A 22,199-nucleotide genomic window follows, 5' to 3' on the forward strand; every position below is an offset into this window, starting at 1 on the left:
TAACTTTATATCAGCAGATTTCAGGATCATGTCTTATTAGTCCATTAACTTATGGATCAAATATGAACAGAAATTTGTTTTCTCAATCAGTAAGATATATAGGTGGTGCCATAAAATTAGGATACGTTTTCCAATGATGCCTTTTTAATACATAGTTATAGACTTGTCGTTAATGTATAAATGTCTATATTTATACTTACTTAGGACTCAAAGATTATTGGTAGATCCTTTATCAGACACCCAATATTAATTGGCTCCTGACTCAAACGGTAGTTCTAGACCAGATGTGAGAAGAACTGAGTGACTAACTGAAACCTGCCTATAGTAAGTGCTCAATAAATATTTCTGTGTGTGTGCTAAAGATTCATTAATTATTACAAAAAGAGATTCTAAATATCACAAGGACATAGAGTACACTCTGCTCTCAAGCCTTTTAAAAATACAACTCTCCCATTAACTGGTACATTCATAAAAATTAGAAATCATAAGGATGACCCCAAGGCTTTTTGAACCACTTTTTAAAAAAGATGAAATAATAAAACAGTAATTATATTTCTAATATATGTGGATTAGTTGAAAAGTGGTCTATATATGTCTCAGTAATTATTACTCAATATCAGACTACTTTAATCCATAATTACTTTGAATGAGGTAATTTTTTCATCCTTAATTTAAATCTGCATCCAAAATTAAAGTTTGTAGGATCCAAAGTTGTGTAGGGTAAATAAAAATAATTTGGAGCTGATATCATATTATGTTGGATATATGTCCCATTTAGAAGAGATGACAAACTAAGTGTTTATTAATGGATATGAAACAGAATAAAACACATTTATGGAACAGTACTTTTTACTTATTGTCAAAATCAGCTTGCCTTATAACTTTGTATATCAATGGAATTGGCAACATATCACACATTGTATTTATTAATGAGTATACTTAGAGATAGCATTTTTGGCACATCAGGTTATTTATGCATTTATAAAGGAAACTTTTTTTTTTAAATAGGGGAAATAGAAAACATTTCAATAGCATCACTGATGAAACAATGCCAAACTATGTTTCTAGTCATAACTCTTAATTACCCAAAGATTATTTAACCAGGTTTCTTGCTTATTTTGGTCATTACTACACCTGTAGCCCCATCTAGACTATCAGGTTCCAAAGTGTAGGGATCTTTTTATCACCAGTGATAGCTAGTACCCAGCTAGATCCCCAGCACATAGTAGGGCTGCAGTCATATTCATAGAATAAATTAATGAATGAGTTGCCAGTGTGTTTGGTAATTTGACCATTTATTTGTTCAGCTCTTATGGTAAAGAGAGTAAGGAAAATAGTGACATAGAAATTAGTTAAATTTGCTGGTTAATTTGTCGAGATGCTGTTACAGGTTTGGTAGACAAGTTTGGAATATTGGCTTAATCCAACACGATGAATGCTATTACCTTTTTCTAATCCAATATTGGCTCTATTATGGAGGAAATAATATAGTGAAATCTAACTTGGATTCGTTTTAAAATTTTGCTACATTCTTTGTTTCAGTGTAGTACTGCATACCCCATAATAAGCCAAATTGTTTATGTTCTGATTCTTAAAGTTGAGAATAATATATTTTACTTAATTTGAGCTCTCTATCACAGCATGGTCAGTTTATCTGAAAAGTGTTATCTATTTGAGAAACTATTAACATATCAGAATATTTGGCACATCAGAACAATTTCCTGCAGTAGTAATCATATAGACTCTATGGATATGAAAAAAAAGATTATGCTCACTAATCTATAAATACTTTTTATGGCTATGGAGTTACATGATAGCTGATGTAAACTATAATAGGTCTGGTCTGAAGAACTAATTTTTATAACATTTAACAACTAATTTTTGCCATTTATCTCTGTAGTTAAATAATCACTTACTAATACTATTAGTTGATTGATTATATGCTTGAGTACAGTGCACATAGTAGCACAAATGTACTTCAGAGGCTTGATTTAAATTTCATTTGACTTTTATGTGTATCATTTACCAAAATTTTAATGCATTGAGGATTATCCATATATAAATTTACATTCCGACCTCAAAATAAAACTTTGTAACCAACTCCTTGAAAATACTAAAAATTTGATGTGAGATTGTAGTTCCACACCGGTATTTTTTTTTCCTGTGCCAATTTGCTCATGTAGAGTTATTTAAATAAGAATATCAAAGAGAGACTACTGCTAGACCTACCTAGCTGTTGCCGCTTTCCTTGCCCTGATGAGCCCCTGGCAGCCCTCTGGAACTCTGGAGTTTCCATAGAACACATTTTGAAAACTACTGATTCAGACTGTTGCATGTTTTTCCTTTTGGTAACCCTGTATCTAGACTTGCCTCTTTGAATTCATTTTGAGGGTTGCTGCAAGAATGATCTTCCTGAAATATCAAGTTATTCCCCTGCTCAACAAACATCTTAAGTATTTCCTAGTTGGGCATTTAAAATAATCCACAGTGTGGCTTCAGTATACCTTGTCAGTGGCATCCTATCTTGTAAAGTTGTTATTCTGGACTGCTCAGTGTTCCCTGAGCACATTGCTTTTCCTAACCCCCATTCTAGGCTCTTCAAACTCAGCAAGTCCAAAAGTGAACTCACTGTCTCTCCAACCCAAACCAACTTCTCCTGACTTGTCAACACTAATATCACCACAACTGTGCCAATTGAAATCCTCACTCATCCATTATAGTCTGTCTGAAATCCCTTGTCTTTTAGGAAGCTGTTCCTCATTCTAAGGTGGAATCTTTCCCTTTCCTGAAACTTAGTAACACTTTATATCTATCTAATGACTTCTAGACTCAAACTCCATTTTATGTATAAACATAATGTGTGCTTTCATGATTTTAAAACCATCTAAATTGTTTAAGAATGCAACTGCTGTGTAAATTAAGAGATGAGTCTTTGTTTAGAGAGCCAAGACCTTTGCCATTATTGATGCAGCCCTTGTATCCTGCATTTTTTATCTCTTGCATTCTTGGTGATTCTATAAACACACCTGACTACTTTCTTATTGTGTCTTCTACAGTAATTGTGCTTTATATTTACATGTTAAAATTAATTTATTATTTATTTAGCTATTATGTTACAGTTAGGGCTTTAATTTTAGAAAACATATGTGTGGAGAGATTATATTTAATTTATGATGACAAAGAGGTATTATAAAATATTTTTTCTAAAGTGAGGGGCATCTGGCACCATCTTGAGCTCTGCCCATCCGCTTCAGATGCCTTAATAAATCTCTCTTGCTGTATTGAAAAATAAATATAGTGACTTGGTCTTGCTAAGGTTGAGAACTCTAAGTTTCCTATACTACGAGAGACCGGCCACAGTGTAAGAAAATGTGTATGAAAATCACCTTGCATTCTGCTAGATGCAAAGTTAGTGTCCAGCAAAGTTCAGTTTAATTTGTAAATCATTTGCAAGGGTGCTTTAGATCCTTGCTAAGTATGGTCTGTGGACCAGCAGCATTATGGAATCTCAGGTGGGACTTGCTGAATCAGAATCTGCATTTTAACAGGATTTCTAGGACATTCTTGTTCATGCTGAAGTCTGATAAGCATTGCCCACAGTTTGAAATGTATCAGGGAAACTTACTGCCACTTTCATAGCACAAGTTTGGTTAGTGGTTGATTGTTTTTTTTTTTTTTTTGGCCGCCCCAGAGACTATGGGGCCAGGGATCCAAGCCACACTTGTAATGTATGCTGCAGCTGTGGCAGCATGGATCCTTAACCCTCTGTGCTGGGCCAGGGATTGAACTTGCATCCAAGTGCTCCAAAGACGCCACTGATCCATTTGCGCCACAGCAGGAACTCTCCTGGATCATCTTTATATATGGACTTAGAATGTATTTTTTTATTGTTTAAAAGCTGATTTTAAAAGATAGCTGGGCAATGAAAGTTTTATAACATCTAATTTTGACTTCCCTTATAATACATTTTATAACACAGTATAATCCAAAAGTCAGAAATCTTTATTCATTCATTCTTCATTCGAAAAAATATTTATTGATTGGACTTCCCCTGTGGCTCGCAACAAAAAAATTCATTCAAGAGTTCCCTTGTGGTGCAGTGGATTAAGGAACTGGTATTGTCACTGTAGCAGCTTGGCTTGCTGCTGTGACATGGATTTGATTGCTGGCCCGAGAACTTCCACATGCTGTGTGCACAGCCAAAAAAAAAAAAATTTATTGAATGTCCTTTATGTGCCATATATGCAAAATATTGGCAATACAATGATGAACAAGACAATGCTTTTGCCCTCATGGGATTTACAGTCCAAGAAGAAGACAGGCTCCCAAACAAATAAATCCCCAATGAAATAATTAAAACTATGCTAAATATTATGAAGGAAATTAAAGTGCTAAAATGAAGGCTAATGGTCAAGGGCAGCGCTGGTGAACCTCTCCTCCAGAAAAAAAGATCTGGCTAGAGATAGAAATTTGGTCATCCTTCCACATAGATGATATTTAGCACAGCGGGAATAATTGGGGTCACAGAGGAAATGTATCATGAGAATGGGGCTCAAGATTGAACCCTGAGAAGCATCTCATTTAGGTGGTCAGGTAGAGGAGGAGGGGCCAGCATAAGAGAAACAGCAGTGGCAAGACAGGTGAAAAACCAGGAAAGTAGGGTGTAGCAGAATTCAAGAGAGAAGATTTCATGAAGGAGTGAGTGATCAGCCCTGCTGAAGGTTGCTGGAAAATCAGATAAGGTGAGGGCAAAAAGTGTGGGTTGGTTTTGACAACATGAATCTTGCAAGTGACCTTCACAAAAGTGCTTTTTGCAAAGTGGTGGGGATGGAAACAGTTACAGCAGGAATGGGAGTAGGGGAAGTAGAAACACTGATACCAGCCATTTCTCCCCCCACCCCCGAAGTTTAGCTGGGAGGGGAAGTGGAGAAATAAGCGGGGCTGTTGTTGGAGAGAAATGTGGATCAGAGGTTTTGTTTGTTTGTTTTTGTTTTCCAAAGATGAAAGACACAAACTATCTGTAGCCTAAGTTCACTGAAAAAAAAAAAAAAATCAAAGATCAAAATTGAAACGAATCTTGAAATCTCAATTCTCAGGAAATTTGGAGAATTTGCTATCACTGAAAATATCTTCATATTTATTTGGCATGTAACATGTAAATAAATTTCCTCACTGTGAGAATTTTTGTATAATGCCTATTCAGTGGGTGTTGGTATAGTTATAATCTATAAGGACTCTATAGCAGAATCATGAGAGGAGTTCCCATTGTGACTCAGCAAGCTATGAACCCAACTAGTATCCATGAGGTGGAAGTTCGATTCCTGGCCCTAAAAAAGAAAAAAGAAGAATCATGAGAAACGCTTGAAATTCAAACTTTTTTAAAAAGTGGGAAGTTATTGCCATAATTGCATTTCTAAAGTTTTGGATTTTAGATATTTGAAAATGAGTTTAATAGATTTTTTTTTAAATTAAGGAATAACTTATACAATGAAGTATACGTCCTTACATATATAGGTCGATTAATTTTTACCTCTGTACACACCTTCTAGGTCAAGATATGGAACATTTGCGTCACCCCAGAAGGTGCCCTGGTGCCCATTTATAATACCTTGCTTTAGCCCAACTAAAACACCATTCAGATTTTCTTGATTGTCTTGTAAATCATACAGTACGCACTTTTTTTGGTGTCTGGCTTCTTTTGCTCAACATACCTTTGAGATCCATCCATATTGTTACATTTACTAGTAGTTCATTCTCTTTTATTGTTGAGTTGTATGAACATAGCACAGCTTGTTTATTCATTGTACTATTGATGGACATTTGCTTGTTTCCAGTGGTTGTCTAAATGGTGAACATTCTTATACAGGTCTTTTGGTGGACATATACATTCATTTTTCTTGGGTATACATCTAGGACTAGCATTTCTGGGTCATAGAATAGGTGTACATTTAGCTTTGACACATACTGCCAAAAAGTTTCTACTTTTGGGTTTTAAAGCCTCTGCTTAAACACTTCCAAGACTAGCATTGGACCCTCTCACTGGCAATGTCTGGGAGTTCCAATTGTTCCACGTCGTGCCAACACTTGCTATTGTCGGTCAGTCTTTTTAATTTTAGCCTTTCTGGTGAGTGCATAGTGGTATTTCATTGTGGTTTTAATTTGCATTTTCCTGATGAGTAATGTTGTTGAGTACATTTTTGTATGTTTGTTGGCTGATTAGATATTCTCTTTCCTGAAGTACTATAAATCTTCCATACATTTTTTTAAAAGTTGGATCGTTTGTATTTTTTTTTTTTTACTGGCTTTGTAGGCATTAAAAAAAACTTTTAGGAGTTCCTGTCGTGGCGCAGCAGAAACGAATCCAACTAGGAACCATGAGGTTGTGGGTTCGATGCCCGGCCTCCCTCAGTGGGTTAAGGATCCAGTGTTGCTATGAACTGTGGTGTAGGTCACAGCCAAGGCTCAGATCTGGCGTTGCTGTGGCTGTGGTGTAGGCTGGCAGCAGTAGACCCCTAGCCTGGGAACCTCCATATGCTGTGGGTGTGGCCCTAAAAAGCAAAAACTAATAATAATAATTTTTTAGAAGCATGTATTTTGCCATATGTGTACTGCAGCTATTTTCTCTGAGTCTGTAATTTGCTAATTTATTTTCTTAATAAATGCCATTGCACCTGTTTGTCTCCCAGAAATGCTATAAGATAATATGAAGTCTCATTTACTCTCCTGGGCTAAGAGCTTGGTGCCACATTTTTGGAGGACCACAGGCAAACAAAACCAGATTCAGAAGAAAGCTCTCATCGTGGTTAGGGAACTGAGTGGTAGCCTTTGAGTAACAGCTTATTCTGGATATTCCCAGAAAGCTGAACTAGGACCTGAAATGGACAGTTTAGGAAGTTTGAGTTCCATTACATTTCAGGAGTAACTTTTTAAATCATTCGTCTTTCTGAAATGGGAAGGTATAACTTCTGTTCTTGGAAGTGTTTAAGCAGAGGCTTTAAAACCCAAATAGGGAGATATTGGAGAAAATTCAGGTATCAGGTGGCAGGGAAAGAAGAGGTAAGGTAGTTAAGATATCCACTCCATTTCTAAAATTCTAACTTCATCAGTTATAGGAATAGTTTTTGTTACGCAGAACTGTTCTTGTGATGGTAAGATTCCAGGAATGATTGTATGTGGTATTAATAAAGAGAAATCATGAAAGACCTTTCAGAAATAGTAGCTAACACTTCTATGCCACATCTATAGTCCTAAGTGTTAATGTTGTAATTATGAATTCATTTTTGTAGTCAGTGACTCAGTTTCCAAAGTTTTTAGTTAAAAAGTAAAAGTGGACATCTTAGTTTTTAAAAAGAGGTTGGAGGATAGAGGAATCAGTGTACTGTTAGGAAGACAAAGAGGAATGTTGATATTCAGAAACAGCTTCTGACAGCTGTCAGGCACCAGTGCCGCTGGCAGCTGGCAAAGTCAATGCAGGATCCTTTCTAAGATTGACATTTTGCTCTTTTAGCATCTTTTCTTCCTACTGGGAAAACAGAATAGCAAGTAGAAATCTGACCTCTGAAACTAAGAGTAGAATTTTATTAGCTGGTGTTCTTAATTGAATGATAATTACTTGAAGTAGGAAAGCAAAGACAAGTTTATAACCATTCAAATTCAAAATACATTAGCAAAATACAAAATTTTGTTGCTAATGTAAATATTTGATTTTGTTTGTAGAGAACTTATTCACATGTGAATTTTGATGAATTCTCAATTAACCACACTCCTGCCATTTCCAAGTTTAAACTTTATTTGTAATCTTTTACAAGATTACACATCTCTTCATTTTGCAGCACATAAAATGCTAGAATCTCTGAGAAAAATCTTGGTATCCTTTAACAAAAATTCTAACTAGTGAAAACTTTTTAACAGCATTGTTGTCGAAGAAAGAGAATCTGAAGGAATAAAAACAAGTTTGAAATTGTAATCTCTCAGTAAGCATGTGATGAAGTTTGTTTTCAATAATGGTAGAAAACAATTCGAGATTGCTAATAAAGGCTTTGAATCTGCAGAGTGCTTGGAAGGCTGCAGAACAAATAATCTTTAAATTTTACAGAAAATATATTTGTGAGCTTGATCAGTAATAGAATAGTTATATTTTTTACAAGATTTATTATTTAAGAAGTAAAGCATCAATGGAAAACACCAATGATTTAATTATATCTAAAACATATCATGAGATTAGTTATTTAGTTGTGGAAAGAGCAGGAGGACAAATGACACGAAAGAGTGTTAGCCAGGGTTTTCTGCTAGATTGTAATTTCAACTTTTAAATGAGATAGAGAAAATGGTTTTATCTAATGAGATCAAAAAATCCTAATGTATATGCTAAATTTATATTTGTACATTTTTAAATGTTTTATCTGGGAGTTCCCTGGTAGCCTGGTGGTTGGGAATTCAGCATTGCCACTGCTGTGGCTCAGGTTTGATCCTTGGCCCAAGAACTTTCATGTGCTGTGGGTGCACCCCCCAAAAAAATAAATTTTAAAAATTGTTAAAAAATAAAGTATTTTTTCTGGATGTTTGCCCCTATGGGTTTTTTTTAACCCTCTAAAAAGTAACATTAACTTCTTTAATCAGTGAATTTTGCAAAATGCTTTGTTTGAAAGATGCCAGATATCTAGATCCCTTATCTCCTTGATCCCTGCATTAATGGAAACTATTTTGCCCTGAAATTCCAATTGCAGGAGGTTGGAAATAGTAATTGAAAATGGTTATTGTTAAGCTGTCTCCTAGTACAGTATCTTTAGAAGTTTAGTTGGTATTTAGTTTTTAGAGATGATTCGATTCCTGATCCAGAGTTTTAATGTTTGTTTTAAATAAACAGTTTTGCTGTGAAAGGTATCCCAAGCAACAATGAGACATTTTAAAATCTGGAGTGGTGTTATTCAATAGCATTTTCTATGATGATGGAAATGTTCTTTGTTTGTGTTACCCAATATTCAAGCCCCTAGCCACATGTTCTGTTGAGTCTTGAAATGTGGTTGGGTGGCTGAGAAACTAAATTTTTAATTTTAATTAACTTAACTTTAAACTTATATACAGCACAGTATTAGTGTTAGTATTAATAATAATAATAGATTGAAAGCTGATCTTGGCAAACTTTTTTTTGTAGAGAACCAGAGAGTAAATGTTTTAGGCTTTGCAGGTCACATAGTCTCTACTCCAAGTAGTCATCTCTGCTATTGGAATACAAAAGCAGCCATAAACCTCACATAAATGAATGGATTTGGCCATGTCCCAATAAAATTTTATTTATGAACACTGAAATTTGAATTCCATACAATTTTCAACAGTATTCTTATTTTTTTTCAATCATTAAAAAATGTAAAAATAATTCCTCGTTCACAGGCCATACAAAAACAGGTGATAAGCTATAGTTTGCAGAACCTTGACCTAGAGTGTTCATACGTAGCAAAGACAGGGATGTAACAATTCATGTGTTCATTCAACAAGTATGTATTGGGTGGCCATCACGAGTGGGCACCCTTTTGAGAAATGAAGATAGCGCAAAATGGCAACGAAAACGACAGCCAACATCCCTGTTTTCGTGGAGTTGATATTCTGATGGTGGGGAGACAGATTTTAAAAATGAAAAAATATATTTCATGAAAAAAAGTAAAGCAAGAGAAAAGAAAGTGACGATGGAGAATGACATTTTATTACAGGGTAGTTAGGTGAACCCTGTTTGATGAGGTAACTCTTGAGCGTACACCTGAAGAAAGGAGGAGGCCGGATTGCTCTCTAGGGAAGAGCATCTCAGTGAGGGTAAAGGAGGGTGAAAGTAAAGGCCCTGGGGCAGAAGCATGGTTTATGAATTCAAGGAACAGGAGAGATGTACAAAATTGATGAGATCTGTATCTCAACAAAATTAACCCACTTCGGAATTCTGTCATTTTCACCAGGTATGTATAAATATCAGTAAAGGAAAATATATTTCTATCAAAAGCAATATAGGGGTGTTCCCCGGGGCTCAGTGTGTTAAAGATCCTGTTCTCTCACTAATGTAGCTCAGGTCGCTGCTGTGGCACAGGTTCAATCCCTGGCCTGGGAACTTCTGCATGCCTTGGGTGTGGCCAAAAAAGAAAAAGGCAATAGAGGGACCTTACCTTCTTAGCTTTCTAGAGCATTCTTTTTGGAAAATAGTTTAAAGCTATGTTGACTACCAACACATCAGAAAGACCCCAGTAGATCCCACCATGGAACCTTTTTTTTTTTTCCTTCTTTTTATGGCCACGCCTGCAGCATATGGAAGTTCCTGGGCCAGGGGTCGAACTGGAGCTGCATCTGCGATCTGCGCCACAGCTTATGGCAATGCTCGATCCTTAACCCACTGAGTAAGGCCAGGGATTGAACCTGCATCCTCACAGAGACAACGTTGGGTCCTTAACCTGCTGAGCCACAGCAGGAACTCCCCATCATGAAAACTTTTTGAAGGCTTTTTTGACCTGAAGTATGAAGAAGTTACAAAATGGTCCATTAAAATCTATAAAGCTTTTGCTTCAGTTAGAAATATTTTAATAGATTTCTGGTCTTAAGATGGGCATCTACTGGACTTCATATTTTTACAAAGACCTTTGCGTTCAAGAAGAGGAAATGCACTTCAATCTATTTGTCCTATGTCTTAAGTATTTTTTAGCACCTAAGAAGAACATCCATGTAGCATGATTATAGATGGTTTTAATGTCTCATTCAAGCTCTGAATACTTCGGCAGTGGAATCTCTTCTTTCTCTTGGAAACTGTATTAAGTTCCTTCTGGTGTTATTTACTGCACACAAAGGCTGCTGGAAAAAAATATTGCGAGCTATTTAAATGTCATTGTCGGAGAGTTTAAAAGGCTCAGAGGACGAGGGGCTTTTTCCTTTAGGTCACCAAAGCAAAAGGCATCTTGCTCTGTAGTAACTAAAAGGTGTTTTCACATGAAGTTTGCTAATGTGAAACTTTTGAGCTAGTTTTTTCTTTTTTCTTTTTTTCCTGTTCAGAATCCCTTTAGTGTGCAGTTAAAAGTTTCACAGTCAGCTTTAAAAAAAACAAAACTTTAAAAAACACTATCAAACTTACAGAAAAGTTGCATTACAGTTAAAAAAAACCCAAAACTTTCTTTTTCCGGAAATTTTGAGAATAAGTTGCTGACATGAAGCCTAGCACCCTTGACTATTTTAATGTGCTATTCTGCCTTCTCCTAACACAACCACAAAACAACCATCAAAATCAGGAACTTAACATTGATACATTACTACCATTTAATCCTCAGACCCTATTCAGATTCCTCCAGTTGTTTCTATAATGTCCTTTATGACAGGAGGATTCTGCTCAGAATCACAAAATGTATTTCGTTGTCACTGTCTCCTCACTCACCTTCAGTCTGGAATAGCTGCTTTGTCTGTCATGATCTTGACACTTTTGAGGATTACAAGCCAGTCATTTTGTAAAGTATCCCTCAATCAGAGTTGGTTTGCTTTCTCACAGTTGGATTCTTGTTAGGCCTATTTGGCAGGAATGTCACGGAAGTGATACTATATTCTTTTCATTATCAGGGGCACATAATTTTCACGTGTCTCGTTACTAAAGATGATCACTTTGCTCAGTTCCGGTGGTGTCTACCAGGTTCTCCACCATATAGTTTATCTTTTAATCTTTGCAGTAAGTGTTCTGAGGAGAAGCATTTTGAAATTATATAACTATTCCTTTTGTTACTAGACCTTCAATTTATTAACTTATAAATGTCCATATAGATTCATGAATTTCTTTTTTTTTTTCCAATGGGTTATAGTCCAAAACTACCATTATTATCTCAATGGTCCCTTGTCCCAGATTTGGCCAAAGCCCTTTGAAACGATTTCCGTACCCTCTTAACATACTTTCTCCGTTCTGTGAGCGCTTCTTGCTTCTGGCACAACAAAATAATCCAGACGCACCTGTACTTTCCCTGCCCCAGGGCTGGAGTCAGCCATTTTCTAAGGAGTCTGGTTCCTTTAAGTTGAGAATGATATTTAGAAGTGAATATCTGTGTGCGAAAAGCTGTCATGGTGTTGCGGCTGCACTCTGCTCCCAGGTGCTCTCAATAGACAGGGCTAGAGGCTATGTGTATGTATACCCTACACACATTTATGCCTATATTTTGTATCTATTTATTAATGTAGTGGAAGCTATGTGTTCCACTTACATTTCCAATATAGTACCGTAGGTTTTCGTGTGTGTAATGTCCTTCTCTTAACGAGAAAAACCTGGGTCTCATTATCCTTATTATGTTTTTCTTATTTGATCAGTCCTCCTTTATATAACCAATCGTCCGTTGCCACTTCATCTCCTCTTCAGTGAAGATGCTCTCCTTACCTCCTTTGGGTTCTGGCATCCTGTACCATGGCCACTGATCTGTGGGGACACTCTTTTCAACTGTTGGGCTCTGACATCCATCCTGATGCAAGGGCTGCCGCTAACAGGTGGCTGCCTTCTTCACCCCACTCCAAGTTCTGACGCTTTGCACTGGACCACTCTGGCACATAGAAACTCTCCTCATTCCATTTGGCCTCCATCATGCCAGCCTCCACTGTCCCTGTATGGGTTCCTTTCTCACCCTGTTTCGTCTCTGAAACCCTGCACCAGACCGCCCCCAGGCATAGATTCCCTCTTCACTATGCTCAGCCTCTGCTGCTCATGTTAGGCCATTCCTTACCTGGATACCCTTATCATCCCTCTCAGACTCTAACACTCCAAGTCAGGTAATTCTCCTGCCTGTATGCCCTTTTTATCCTCCTCAGGCTCTGCCCTCCCATGCTGTCTGCCCCTTGTGTAGAATTCCTCCTTATCTCGTTCTTGAATGCCCATCCCACACAGGCACTCTTCATGCTGATTGGTCTTTAGCAGCCTGCCCTGGCCAGTGCTCATTCCTTGCATGGATGTTCCTTTCACCCATCTTGGGTTTTGACACCACATACCAGGCTGCCCCTTTGTTTATTTTTTAAAATATCTGTATTTTCTCTGCCCTAACTACACTACAGCTCACGGCAGTGGGGATCCCCACCCACTGAGCGAGGCCAGGGATTGAACTGCATCCTCATGGATGCTAGCTGGGTTCTCTTATCACTGAGCCATGATGGGACTCCTGGAATGCCATCTTTAAAGTCCTGGAAGGGAGTTCCCATTGTGGTGCAGCAGGAACAAATCAGACTAGGAACCATGAGGTTGTGGGTTTGATCCCTGGCCTCGCTCAGTGGGTTAAGGATCCAGCGTTGCCCTGAGCTGTGGTGTAGGTCGCAGATGCAGCTCAGATCTGGCGTTGCTAGGCTCTGGCATAGGCTGACAGCTATAGTTCCGTTAGACCCCTAGCCTGGGAACCTCCATGTGCTGCAGGTGCAGCCCTAAAAAGACTAAACAAATAAATAAATAAAGTGCTGGAAGAAGACTATCAACCAGTAATTCTATGCCAAGTAAAAAAATCCTTTATACAGTGGGGGAAAATAAAATCCTTTAAAATTGAAGAAAAAATAAAGATATTTTCAAACAAAATGAAAACTAAGGAACACTCCCTTTGTTCATAGCAGCACTGTTCACAATAGCAAAGACTTGGAGACAACCCAAATGTCCATCTACAGATGAATGGATTAAAAAGTGGTACATATATACAATGGAATGCTACTCAGCCATAAAGAAGAATGAATGAAAGAATGCAGCAACATGGATGCAACTAGAGATTATCCTATTAAGTATAGTAAGTCAGAAGGAGAAAGACAAATACCATATGATACGATTTATATGTGAAATCTAAAATATGGCACAAATGAACCTATCTGCAAAACAGAAACAGACTCGCAGATGCAGAGTACAGACTTGTGGTTGCCAAGGGTGAGGGAGGAAGGAGAAGGATGGATTGGGATTTGGGGGTTAGTAGATGCAAACTATTACTTTTAGAAAGGATAAACAACAAAGTCCTACTCTATAGCACAGAGGACCTATATCCAATCTCCTGGGATAGACCATAATAAAAAAATATTAAAAGTATGTGTATGTCACTTTGCAGTACAGTAGAAATTAGCACAAAATTGTAAATCAGCTATACTTTATTTTTTAAAATTAATTTTAAAAAAACCTAAGAAAGGTTTTCACTCATAGAGTTGCACTACTAGAAATGCTAAAAGAAGCTCCTTAGACTGAAGAGAGAATAACCAGTAGGAATTCAGGTCTTCGTGAAAAAAATGAAAAGCACCAGAAATGTTAAGTATGAGGGTAAATACAGAGTACTAATTTTTTCCTCTGCTGCATTGATGATTCCTTTTATTCTCCTTGAGGCACTTTTTAGGAAAGATACAAAGAATAGTCCTGCTCTGAAGAGGAAATCAGCAGCTAAGTCTTCTAAAATGGTATCCTTATTAAATTTAGAATGCTCAATCCTGAAAAAATTTACTCTTAAGTAGCTAATATTAATAATCTTTTTCTTTTCAGATATAAAACCAAATGTGGAACTGAAAAGCAGTCAGGAGCAGTCTGTGTCCACAGGTAACTGCAGATCTTTCCTCTCTCAAATATGCCTTTACTGAATAGACCAAAGAAAGGAATATTCTGATTGCAGTAAAAATGCTTTGGAAATGCGTTGGGGGAAAAAACGTGATTGTCTTTTCCTGATATAAAATAATGCATCCATTTAGATCATATAAGTTCTTTACCTCACAGAGCCAAACCATACCACCTAATGTTAATCACTGTTTTTTTTTTTTCTTTTTAAAAAATTTCAACTGAACTGATTGATTTGAATAAAGACAGTTTTGGTTGAACAGTATAGTAGCTTTATTATCATTATTTTTTTTGGCCATACTCATGACAAATAGAAGTTCCTGGACCAGGGATCAAATCCGCACCACAGCAGCGACCTAAGCCACAGTAGTGACAATGCTGGATCCTTAACCACCAGGCCCTCATGAAACTCCTAGTAATATAGTAACTTATATTTGAACAGCTTGTGCTTTTCACTTAAGAACAGTAGTCAGGAAATTTTTTTTTGGTAAGGGGCCAGAGGGTAAATATTTTAGACTTTGAAGGCCATAGATAGTCTCTGTTGCGCATTCCCCTTTATGTTATTTTACAACTCTTCAAAAATGTAAAAACCATTCCTTCCTCCTGGGCCCATACGAAAATAGACCATGGCTCGATTTGACCCCTTGGACCATGGTTTGCTGACCCCTGCTCCAGAATAAACTATAAACATTTAAAATAATCTATTTCCTAAAAATAACTTGGTTTTGATTCCTTTGTTTGAATCGAAGCTTAAACCGTATTATAAAATTTACCACTTAAGTGCCTTGTTGTATTACTGTGAGTTGTAACCTTATATTTTACTTAAACCTGTACCTCATATTAGTTGTTCAGACATGCACTTTATGTCCATCATTTCAGGTGTGAGAAAAGTAAACTATCATTTAGAGCAGTGCCTTAGTGTCTTAGCATGTAGGTTATAATATGCAGAATTGAGAAGCTTTACCTATAAATCCAAACTTGAGTCCATGATGACCACATTTTCAGGACTTTTTTTTTTTTTTTGTCTTTTTGCCTTTTCTGGGGCTGCTCCCGTGGCATATGGAGGTTCCCAGGCCAGGGGTCCAGTCGGAGCTGTTGCTGCCAGCCTAGGCCAGAGCCACAGCAATGTGGGATCCGAGCCGTTTCTGTGACCTACACCACAGCTGACGGCAACGCCAGATCCTTAACCCTCTGAGCAAGGCCAGGGATTGAACCCGCAACCTCATGGTTCCTAGTTGGATTCGTTAACCACTGAGCCACGACGGGAACTCCCACACATTTTCAGGACTTCCTAATCATGGATTTCGTGACTATGTTTCCATTTCACTCCTGCCTTCCAGTGAACCTTCTGCTCCATGTGTTCAGTCATGCCTGCAGCTAAAAGGAAGCCACTGCAGAGTTTCTGCTCATCCCTCCTACTTCAGCCCCTCCCTAGTGCCACAGGATTCCTTTGACTATTTGACTATTTGTATTTGAATATTTGTTGCATATAATAGATTCTCAGTAAATATTTTATTGAATATTTGGAAGGAGTTTGATAGCAAGTGGGTATCTTTACTGTTCATTTCTTTCACTGTCTTTTTTTTGTTAAGCTACCATGCTTGCATGTGAAATACCTCCAGCTACATTTGCTTTCTTCCTTACTTCTAATATTATCACTATTTAGTGTACAAAATTACATTTTTGTTAAACTTGATCTTTAATAAGTTTGCTGTTTACTTTAACCATGCTTTTATTATGTCTTTTGCCTTTTATTTAGGAACTCCCATTATTTCCCTTAGTCTCTTTCTGAGTCTACATTATAGACTTATCTCTTGTCTGAATCTTGCATTACAGTTGTGGGTTTGTCTTATAGACATCGATGAAGTATAAAGCTTCTTGAAGACAGGAATTATGACTTATTCCTATCTGTACCCTTGTCAACATTTAGTAAATGTTTGAAGGAAGAAAAGAACCGAGGGGCAATATGTTTCCACAGAATCGCATATATACTGGGAACAGAAAGGGAAAATAGCATTTGGTATACAGAAGCTTACATGCTTCCTCACAGGAAAGCACCTTTCGCAAATTGAGTTATGCTAGTACTTTCCAGCTCGGTATCTCACATCATTATATATTAATATTTCTTGGTCATAACTAGAAGTAACATCCTACTGAATATTGTGAGATACACCAAGGAAAGAGAATTTCTATCCAGAAGGAACTTGAGTGCATTTCAACTCAGGTGAAAGAAATATTCAAGAAAATTATACCTCATGGAAAAGCACATGATCCTTGGGCATATTTCTAAACCTCAAGAGTTTTCACATATATCCTACTTGAGTGTGTGTGAAAGGGATATTATCTCTCACTCAGGGTTTGGGTGAAGTTGAAATAGGAGTCTTATAAAAATGTTTATAAAAATCCTTTAAAGTTGACTGCATAAAATTCTTTTTATCTCTTAGAAGGTTCAGTGCTTTTGAATGACTACGATTTAACCAAACCTCATGAAACCGAAAATGTGGACGGTGCCGAAGGCCCAGCCAATGAAGATGAAGATGTAGGAGGTGAGCCGTAGTGAACAAACCCAGAAACTAAAGATATGGTTGAGGCTTAATATAGAGGAGAAACCAGGAAATCTCCAAAGGAAACTTGCATTTGTGGGTTGAGTTGAGAGGAATTCACTTTTGTTCACTTTACACGTCTACATTTAATAATTTGTTGCAGGATATCAGCAAAATTTTAAGAATCTAAGGTGCTTTTTCAGTATCCAAGTTATACTACATTTCTAAAATAGTATGTTTATTTTACTCTTTTCCATTAAAAAGTGATACGTGTTCATTATAGAAAGTTTGGGTGGGTGGAGTTCCCGTCGTGGCGCAGTGGTTAACGAATCCGACTAGGAACCATGAGGTTGCAGGTTCGATCCCTGCCCTTGCTCAGTGGGTCAAGGTTCTGGCGTTGCCGTGAGCTGTGGTGTAGGTCGCAGACGCGGCTCAGATCCTGCGTTGCTGTGGTTCTGGCGTAGGCTGGCAGCTACAGCTCTTGCTGTGGCTCTGGTGTAGGCTGACAGCTACAGCACCGATTCGACCCCTAGCCCAGGAACCTCCATATGCTGCAGGAGCGGCCCAAGAAATGGCAAAAAGACAAAACAAAAACAAAAAAAAAGAAAGAAAGTTTGGGTGTTTTCCACCATTCTCCAATTCTCTAGTCACCAATTGGGCATCTGACAATTCAATTCCATTCTTTTAAAAAAACTTTTTTATTATAGTTGATTTACATCATTAGGTCAGTTTCTGCTGTACAGCCAAGTGACCCAGTCATACATCTCTACACACTCTGTTTCTCATATTATCTTTCATCATGTTCCATCACAAGTGACATAATTCCCTGTGCCATACAGCAGGACCTCATTGTCTATCCAGTCTAAATATAACAGTTTGCATCCATTAACCACGGACTCCCAGTCCATCCCACTCCCTCCCCCTCCCCCTTGGCAGCCACAAGTCTGTTGTCCATGTCTATGAGTCTATTTCTGTTCATCTGTGGTAGTAGGGTCATCTGTGCCATATTTTAGATTCCACATATAAGTGATATCATGTGATATCTTTCTCTTTCTGACTTACTTTCCTTAGTATGAGAATCTCTAATTCAATTCATGTTGCTGCAAAGGGCATTATCTTGTTCTTTTTATGGCTGAGTAGTATTCCATTATGTATATGTACCACATCTTAATCCATTCATCTGTCAGTGGACATTTAGGTTGTTTCCATGTCTTGGATATTGTGAATAGTGCTGCAGTGAACACAGGGGTGCATGTATCTTTTTCAGTGAAAGTTTTGTCGGGATATATGCCTAGAAGTGGGATTGCTGGATCATATGGTAGTTCTATATTTAGTTTTCTGAGGTACCTTCATACTGTTTTCCGTAGTGGATGTACCAATTTACATTGCCAACGACAGTGTAGGAAGGTTCCTTTTCCTCCACACCCTCTCCAGCATTTGTTATTTGTAGTGTTATTAAATGATATAGCCATTCTGACTGATGTGAAGTGGTACCTCATTGTAACTTTGATCTGCAGTACTCTAGTAATTAGTTATGTTGAGCATTTTATCACGTGCCTGTTGACCGTCCATATATCTTCTTTGGAGAAATGCTTACGTAGGTCTTCTGCCTATTTTTCAATTGGGTTGTTTGTTTTTTTGCTGTTGAGTTGTATGAGTTGTTCGTGTATTTTGGAGATTAAGCCCTTGTTGGTTGCATTGTTTGCAACTATTTTCTCCCATCCCATAGTATTTTTTTAAATGGTTTCCTTCACTGTGCAAAATCAATTCAATTTTTATGCAAATTTCTAGAATTAGCACAGAACCCACAGATTAAGGGTTCAGTCCCACAAGACTGCCCTCACTTCAGACACCAGTTGAAAGTACCAGGTCCCCAGGTTATTACCTGAACATCTGTCCAATGTGACTACAAATTCAGGATTTCCCACAACGCCCCCCCCCCCCACCCGGTTTAATAATTTGATAGAATGACTCACAGAACTTAGGAAAGCACTTTATTTACTGTTACTGGTTGATTATAAAGGACACAGTTCAGGAAATACCAAAAGGAAGAGGTGCACAGGGCAAGGTATGGAGGGTGTGGAGTTTCCATGCCCTCTCTGACCACACCACCTTCCCAGCACCTTAACATCTTCACCAGAAACTCACTGAATCTTATAGTTCAAGAGTATTCCTAGAGCTCAGTCTCCAGTCTTCCCTCCCCTTCCTAGAGGTTGGTGGGTGGGGCTGAAAGTTCCAACTCCCTAACCACTTGATCTTTCTGGTGATCAATCCATCCCAAGAGTATCTAGGAGCTGCATCCTGTCCTCTCAGTAGCATAAACTCAGGTGTGATTGAAAGGGGCTGTTTGAATAGCAAAAGATGCTTTTATCACTCAGGAAATTCCCAGGGTTTTAGGAATTCTGTGCCTGGGACAAAGACCAAGTATATATATTTCCATATTTTGTCTTTCACCACAGAATCTCATATAGAAAAAGGATCATCAAAGTCAAAATATACTGGTGTCACACTCAGTCACACTCAGTCATTAGTAATGAGTCCAGTCCATCATCATGTCGTAAGAAAGTGTCTCCCAGGTGCGACCACTCAGATTTGCAGACTTCCATCTGATTTTGTCAGGTTCCAAAGGCAGGAGTGGTCCCATCAACACGTCTTCATCTTTTCAAGCGTCTGGTATAATTGAGCTAAGAAATAATTCTATTCCCTTGCTCTGAGCCTCTCTTGAGATTGTGTTATAATATTGGATTTCCTTTATTAAGCAGTTCATTGATTCATTCCTTTACCTTCAATTATTATTCCTCCTCTCCATTTATTTTATACCTGGACTTCTCCCCATTTGGAAGGAACTTTGGGTTCAGCCACCGTGCTGGTCTAGGTTTCAGGCAGAAATACTAATCCAGTGAAGGCCTCCCCTTCAGTTCACTCCTGTCCACTTAGGGTAGAGTTACTTAGGTACAGAACCAGTGGGCTTATACCCCCAGGCAACAGCTACTTTGAGTGTCAACCTCAGTTTTGCCAAATGGAGTAAAGGCCCACCCTGTCCTACCAGGCCTTCAGGAAGTCTGACATAAAGGTTTAAAACTATACTTACAGTTTCTCTTTTAGGCATCATCCCTATTTCTGCCAGTTAAGGTTGCATCCTTGATCCCGTGACCATAGGGCATCAGATAGGAAAGAGAAAGTTGAGGAATGTAGAGAAGAGAAAAAAAAGTATAGTTATCATACCAGTGTCCTCTCTCCTTTGAAAGAATCATACAGCCGTGCCATCACTGTCCCTTTCTCCCATGGAAAAAATTGTATCGTCATTATAGCAGCTCTCTCTCCTCTCACTTCCCCATATCCACCAGAAAAACAGAGGACTCTGTCTAGTGGGGAGAACACTGCCTTAGCTCCTCTGACGTTGAGTGTGAACACACACTCCTGAAGACACATAAACCAACCCTTCATGCTTACATCCCCCCCTGTTTTAAATGACCCATGTTTCAACAGCCTGTTCCAATTCTCTATGAAAGTGTTATTCTGAGGAGAATATCTCTTTGGCCATCCATTGTTTGACATTGTGAACCGTAAAGTGTATTCCTTGGTCTGAACAAATGTGGTTTGATGGTCCAAATTGGTGCAATATCTTCTGTTCCAGTTCTTTCATAGTACTCTGATCATTCGCATCTACCACCAGATAAGCAAAGCCCAGTCCGGAGTCAGTGTCCATTCTGTCAAATCCTATTTGTAGCCCCACTGGGACCATTGGCCTTGGTTCAGTGTAACTACTTGCCAGCTATGTGTGGGGTCTTCCCCTTGAGGAAGCACCCACATGCATCCGTAGCCTCTGTTTCTCTTATTGGCACACAGGATAGTTCTTGTTGGTATTTTGAGCCTCAGAGGATGCAAAAGGAATATGTCCTTCTGCACTGCTTTGGTCCCTGAATGTCTACTCATTTTGTGGACCCAGAGGGCCACCTCAAGCTAATGCACCATGACATCCACTTGCTTGTCATCCTCCAAACCTGGAAGGGGATTCTTCTGATGGGCATCAACCTGTCCTACTTTAATGTACCAATCACATTCCCATGGTGATTTCCATAAGGCTATGCTCCATGTGAGCATCCCTTTAATAGGCCAGATTTCCATTGCCCTCTGCCTAACAGTATGGCCAGGCCATTGGTCATCACTCATAAGTCAGGTAAAAACTGAAACCTAGAGGCTTGTATTATTGTCCAATTTTTCCGTCGCTCCTTGGGAAACAGCATGTAATTCATCCCATCAAACTGATATATTTTTATCTTTTCAGTTAGAGTGGTAGTCTTCCAAACAGAATATTGGCCATTTACCTTGGAACTCCTGTCCATAAACCAAGCAGCCCTTTGTTGGTGAGTCAGGAGCTGTTTATAGGGCACTGTCTAAGTGATGATAGAATCTAGCTCCTCCCACAGTTCCAAAGTCATCCTAGAAGAAAAGAGGCTCCCTGCTTGTGAGTATCTCCTGCTTACATTCCCTTTGTAGCATAACCCTGTGTAAACCATTTCCGTTTTATTTTATTTTATTACTTTTTTTTTGGCTGAGCTCACGGCATGTGAAAGTTCTCAGGCCAGGCATTGAACCTGCACCACAGCAGCAGTCTGAGCCACAGTGGTTACAACATTGGCTCCTTAACCTGCTGAGCCACCAGAGAACTCCCCATTTCCATTTTATTATAGAGTTCTTCTGGGCATTGGATGGCAGTCCCCCATCAGAGTGTTTTTCTGATATTACCTAATACATCATGAGTATTTAGATATTAAGATTATTTTTTGTTCTGCAATCATAGGGGAAGTTTGAATTAATGTCTGATATCAGCCTACTAATTTTCACTTCAGATAATTCTCTGTTCCATCATCTCAATAGTTGTCACTAGGAAGTGCTTTCAATCTTTGCTGTAAGTCCCAATCTATGCTCCACATAGAGCTATCACACAAAATTTGTCTGTACCAGCACTCCAGCTTCTCTTCTACACTGTGTGGACTTGGGCAATCCTATCCATTCCCGTTTAGCATGTCCAATTAATATTGCCTGGAGGATAGATTTACATGCCTCCTGTTTAACAGAAATAGTTCCCCAGTCAGACACAA

General features: G+C 38.3%; 1 protein-coding gene across 2 annotated transcripts in view; it reads left to right on the forward strand.

The window, feature by feature from the left end:
• The window catches only part of IKZF3 (IKAROS family zinc finger 3), a 91,385-nt gene that overhangs the window by 3,942 nt on the left and 65,244 nt on the right, over positions 1–22,199 (forward strand). For both annotated transcript variants that reach the window (XM_047756949.1, XM_047756948.1), the window contains exons 2-3: positions 14,483–14,536; positions 16,996–17,097. In XM_047756949.1, the coding sequence (XP_047612905.1) occupies positions 14,483–14,536; positions 16,996–17,097 (156 nt within the window). The remainder of the gene's footprint in view (positions 1–14,482; positions 14,537–16,995; positions 17,098–22,199) is intronic.

This window comes from Phacochoerus africanus, chromosome 14 (genome assembly GCF_016906955.1).
Source record: "Phacochoerus africanus isolate WHEZ1 chromosome 14, ROS_Pafr_v1, whole genome shotgun sequence".
In the NCBI taxonomy this organism is placed as follows: domain Eukaryota; kingdom Metazoa; phylum Chordata; class Mammalia; order Artiodactyla; family Suidae; genus Phacochoerus; species Phacochoerus africanus.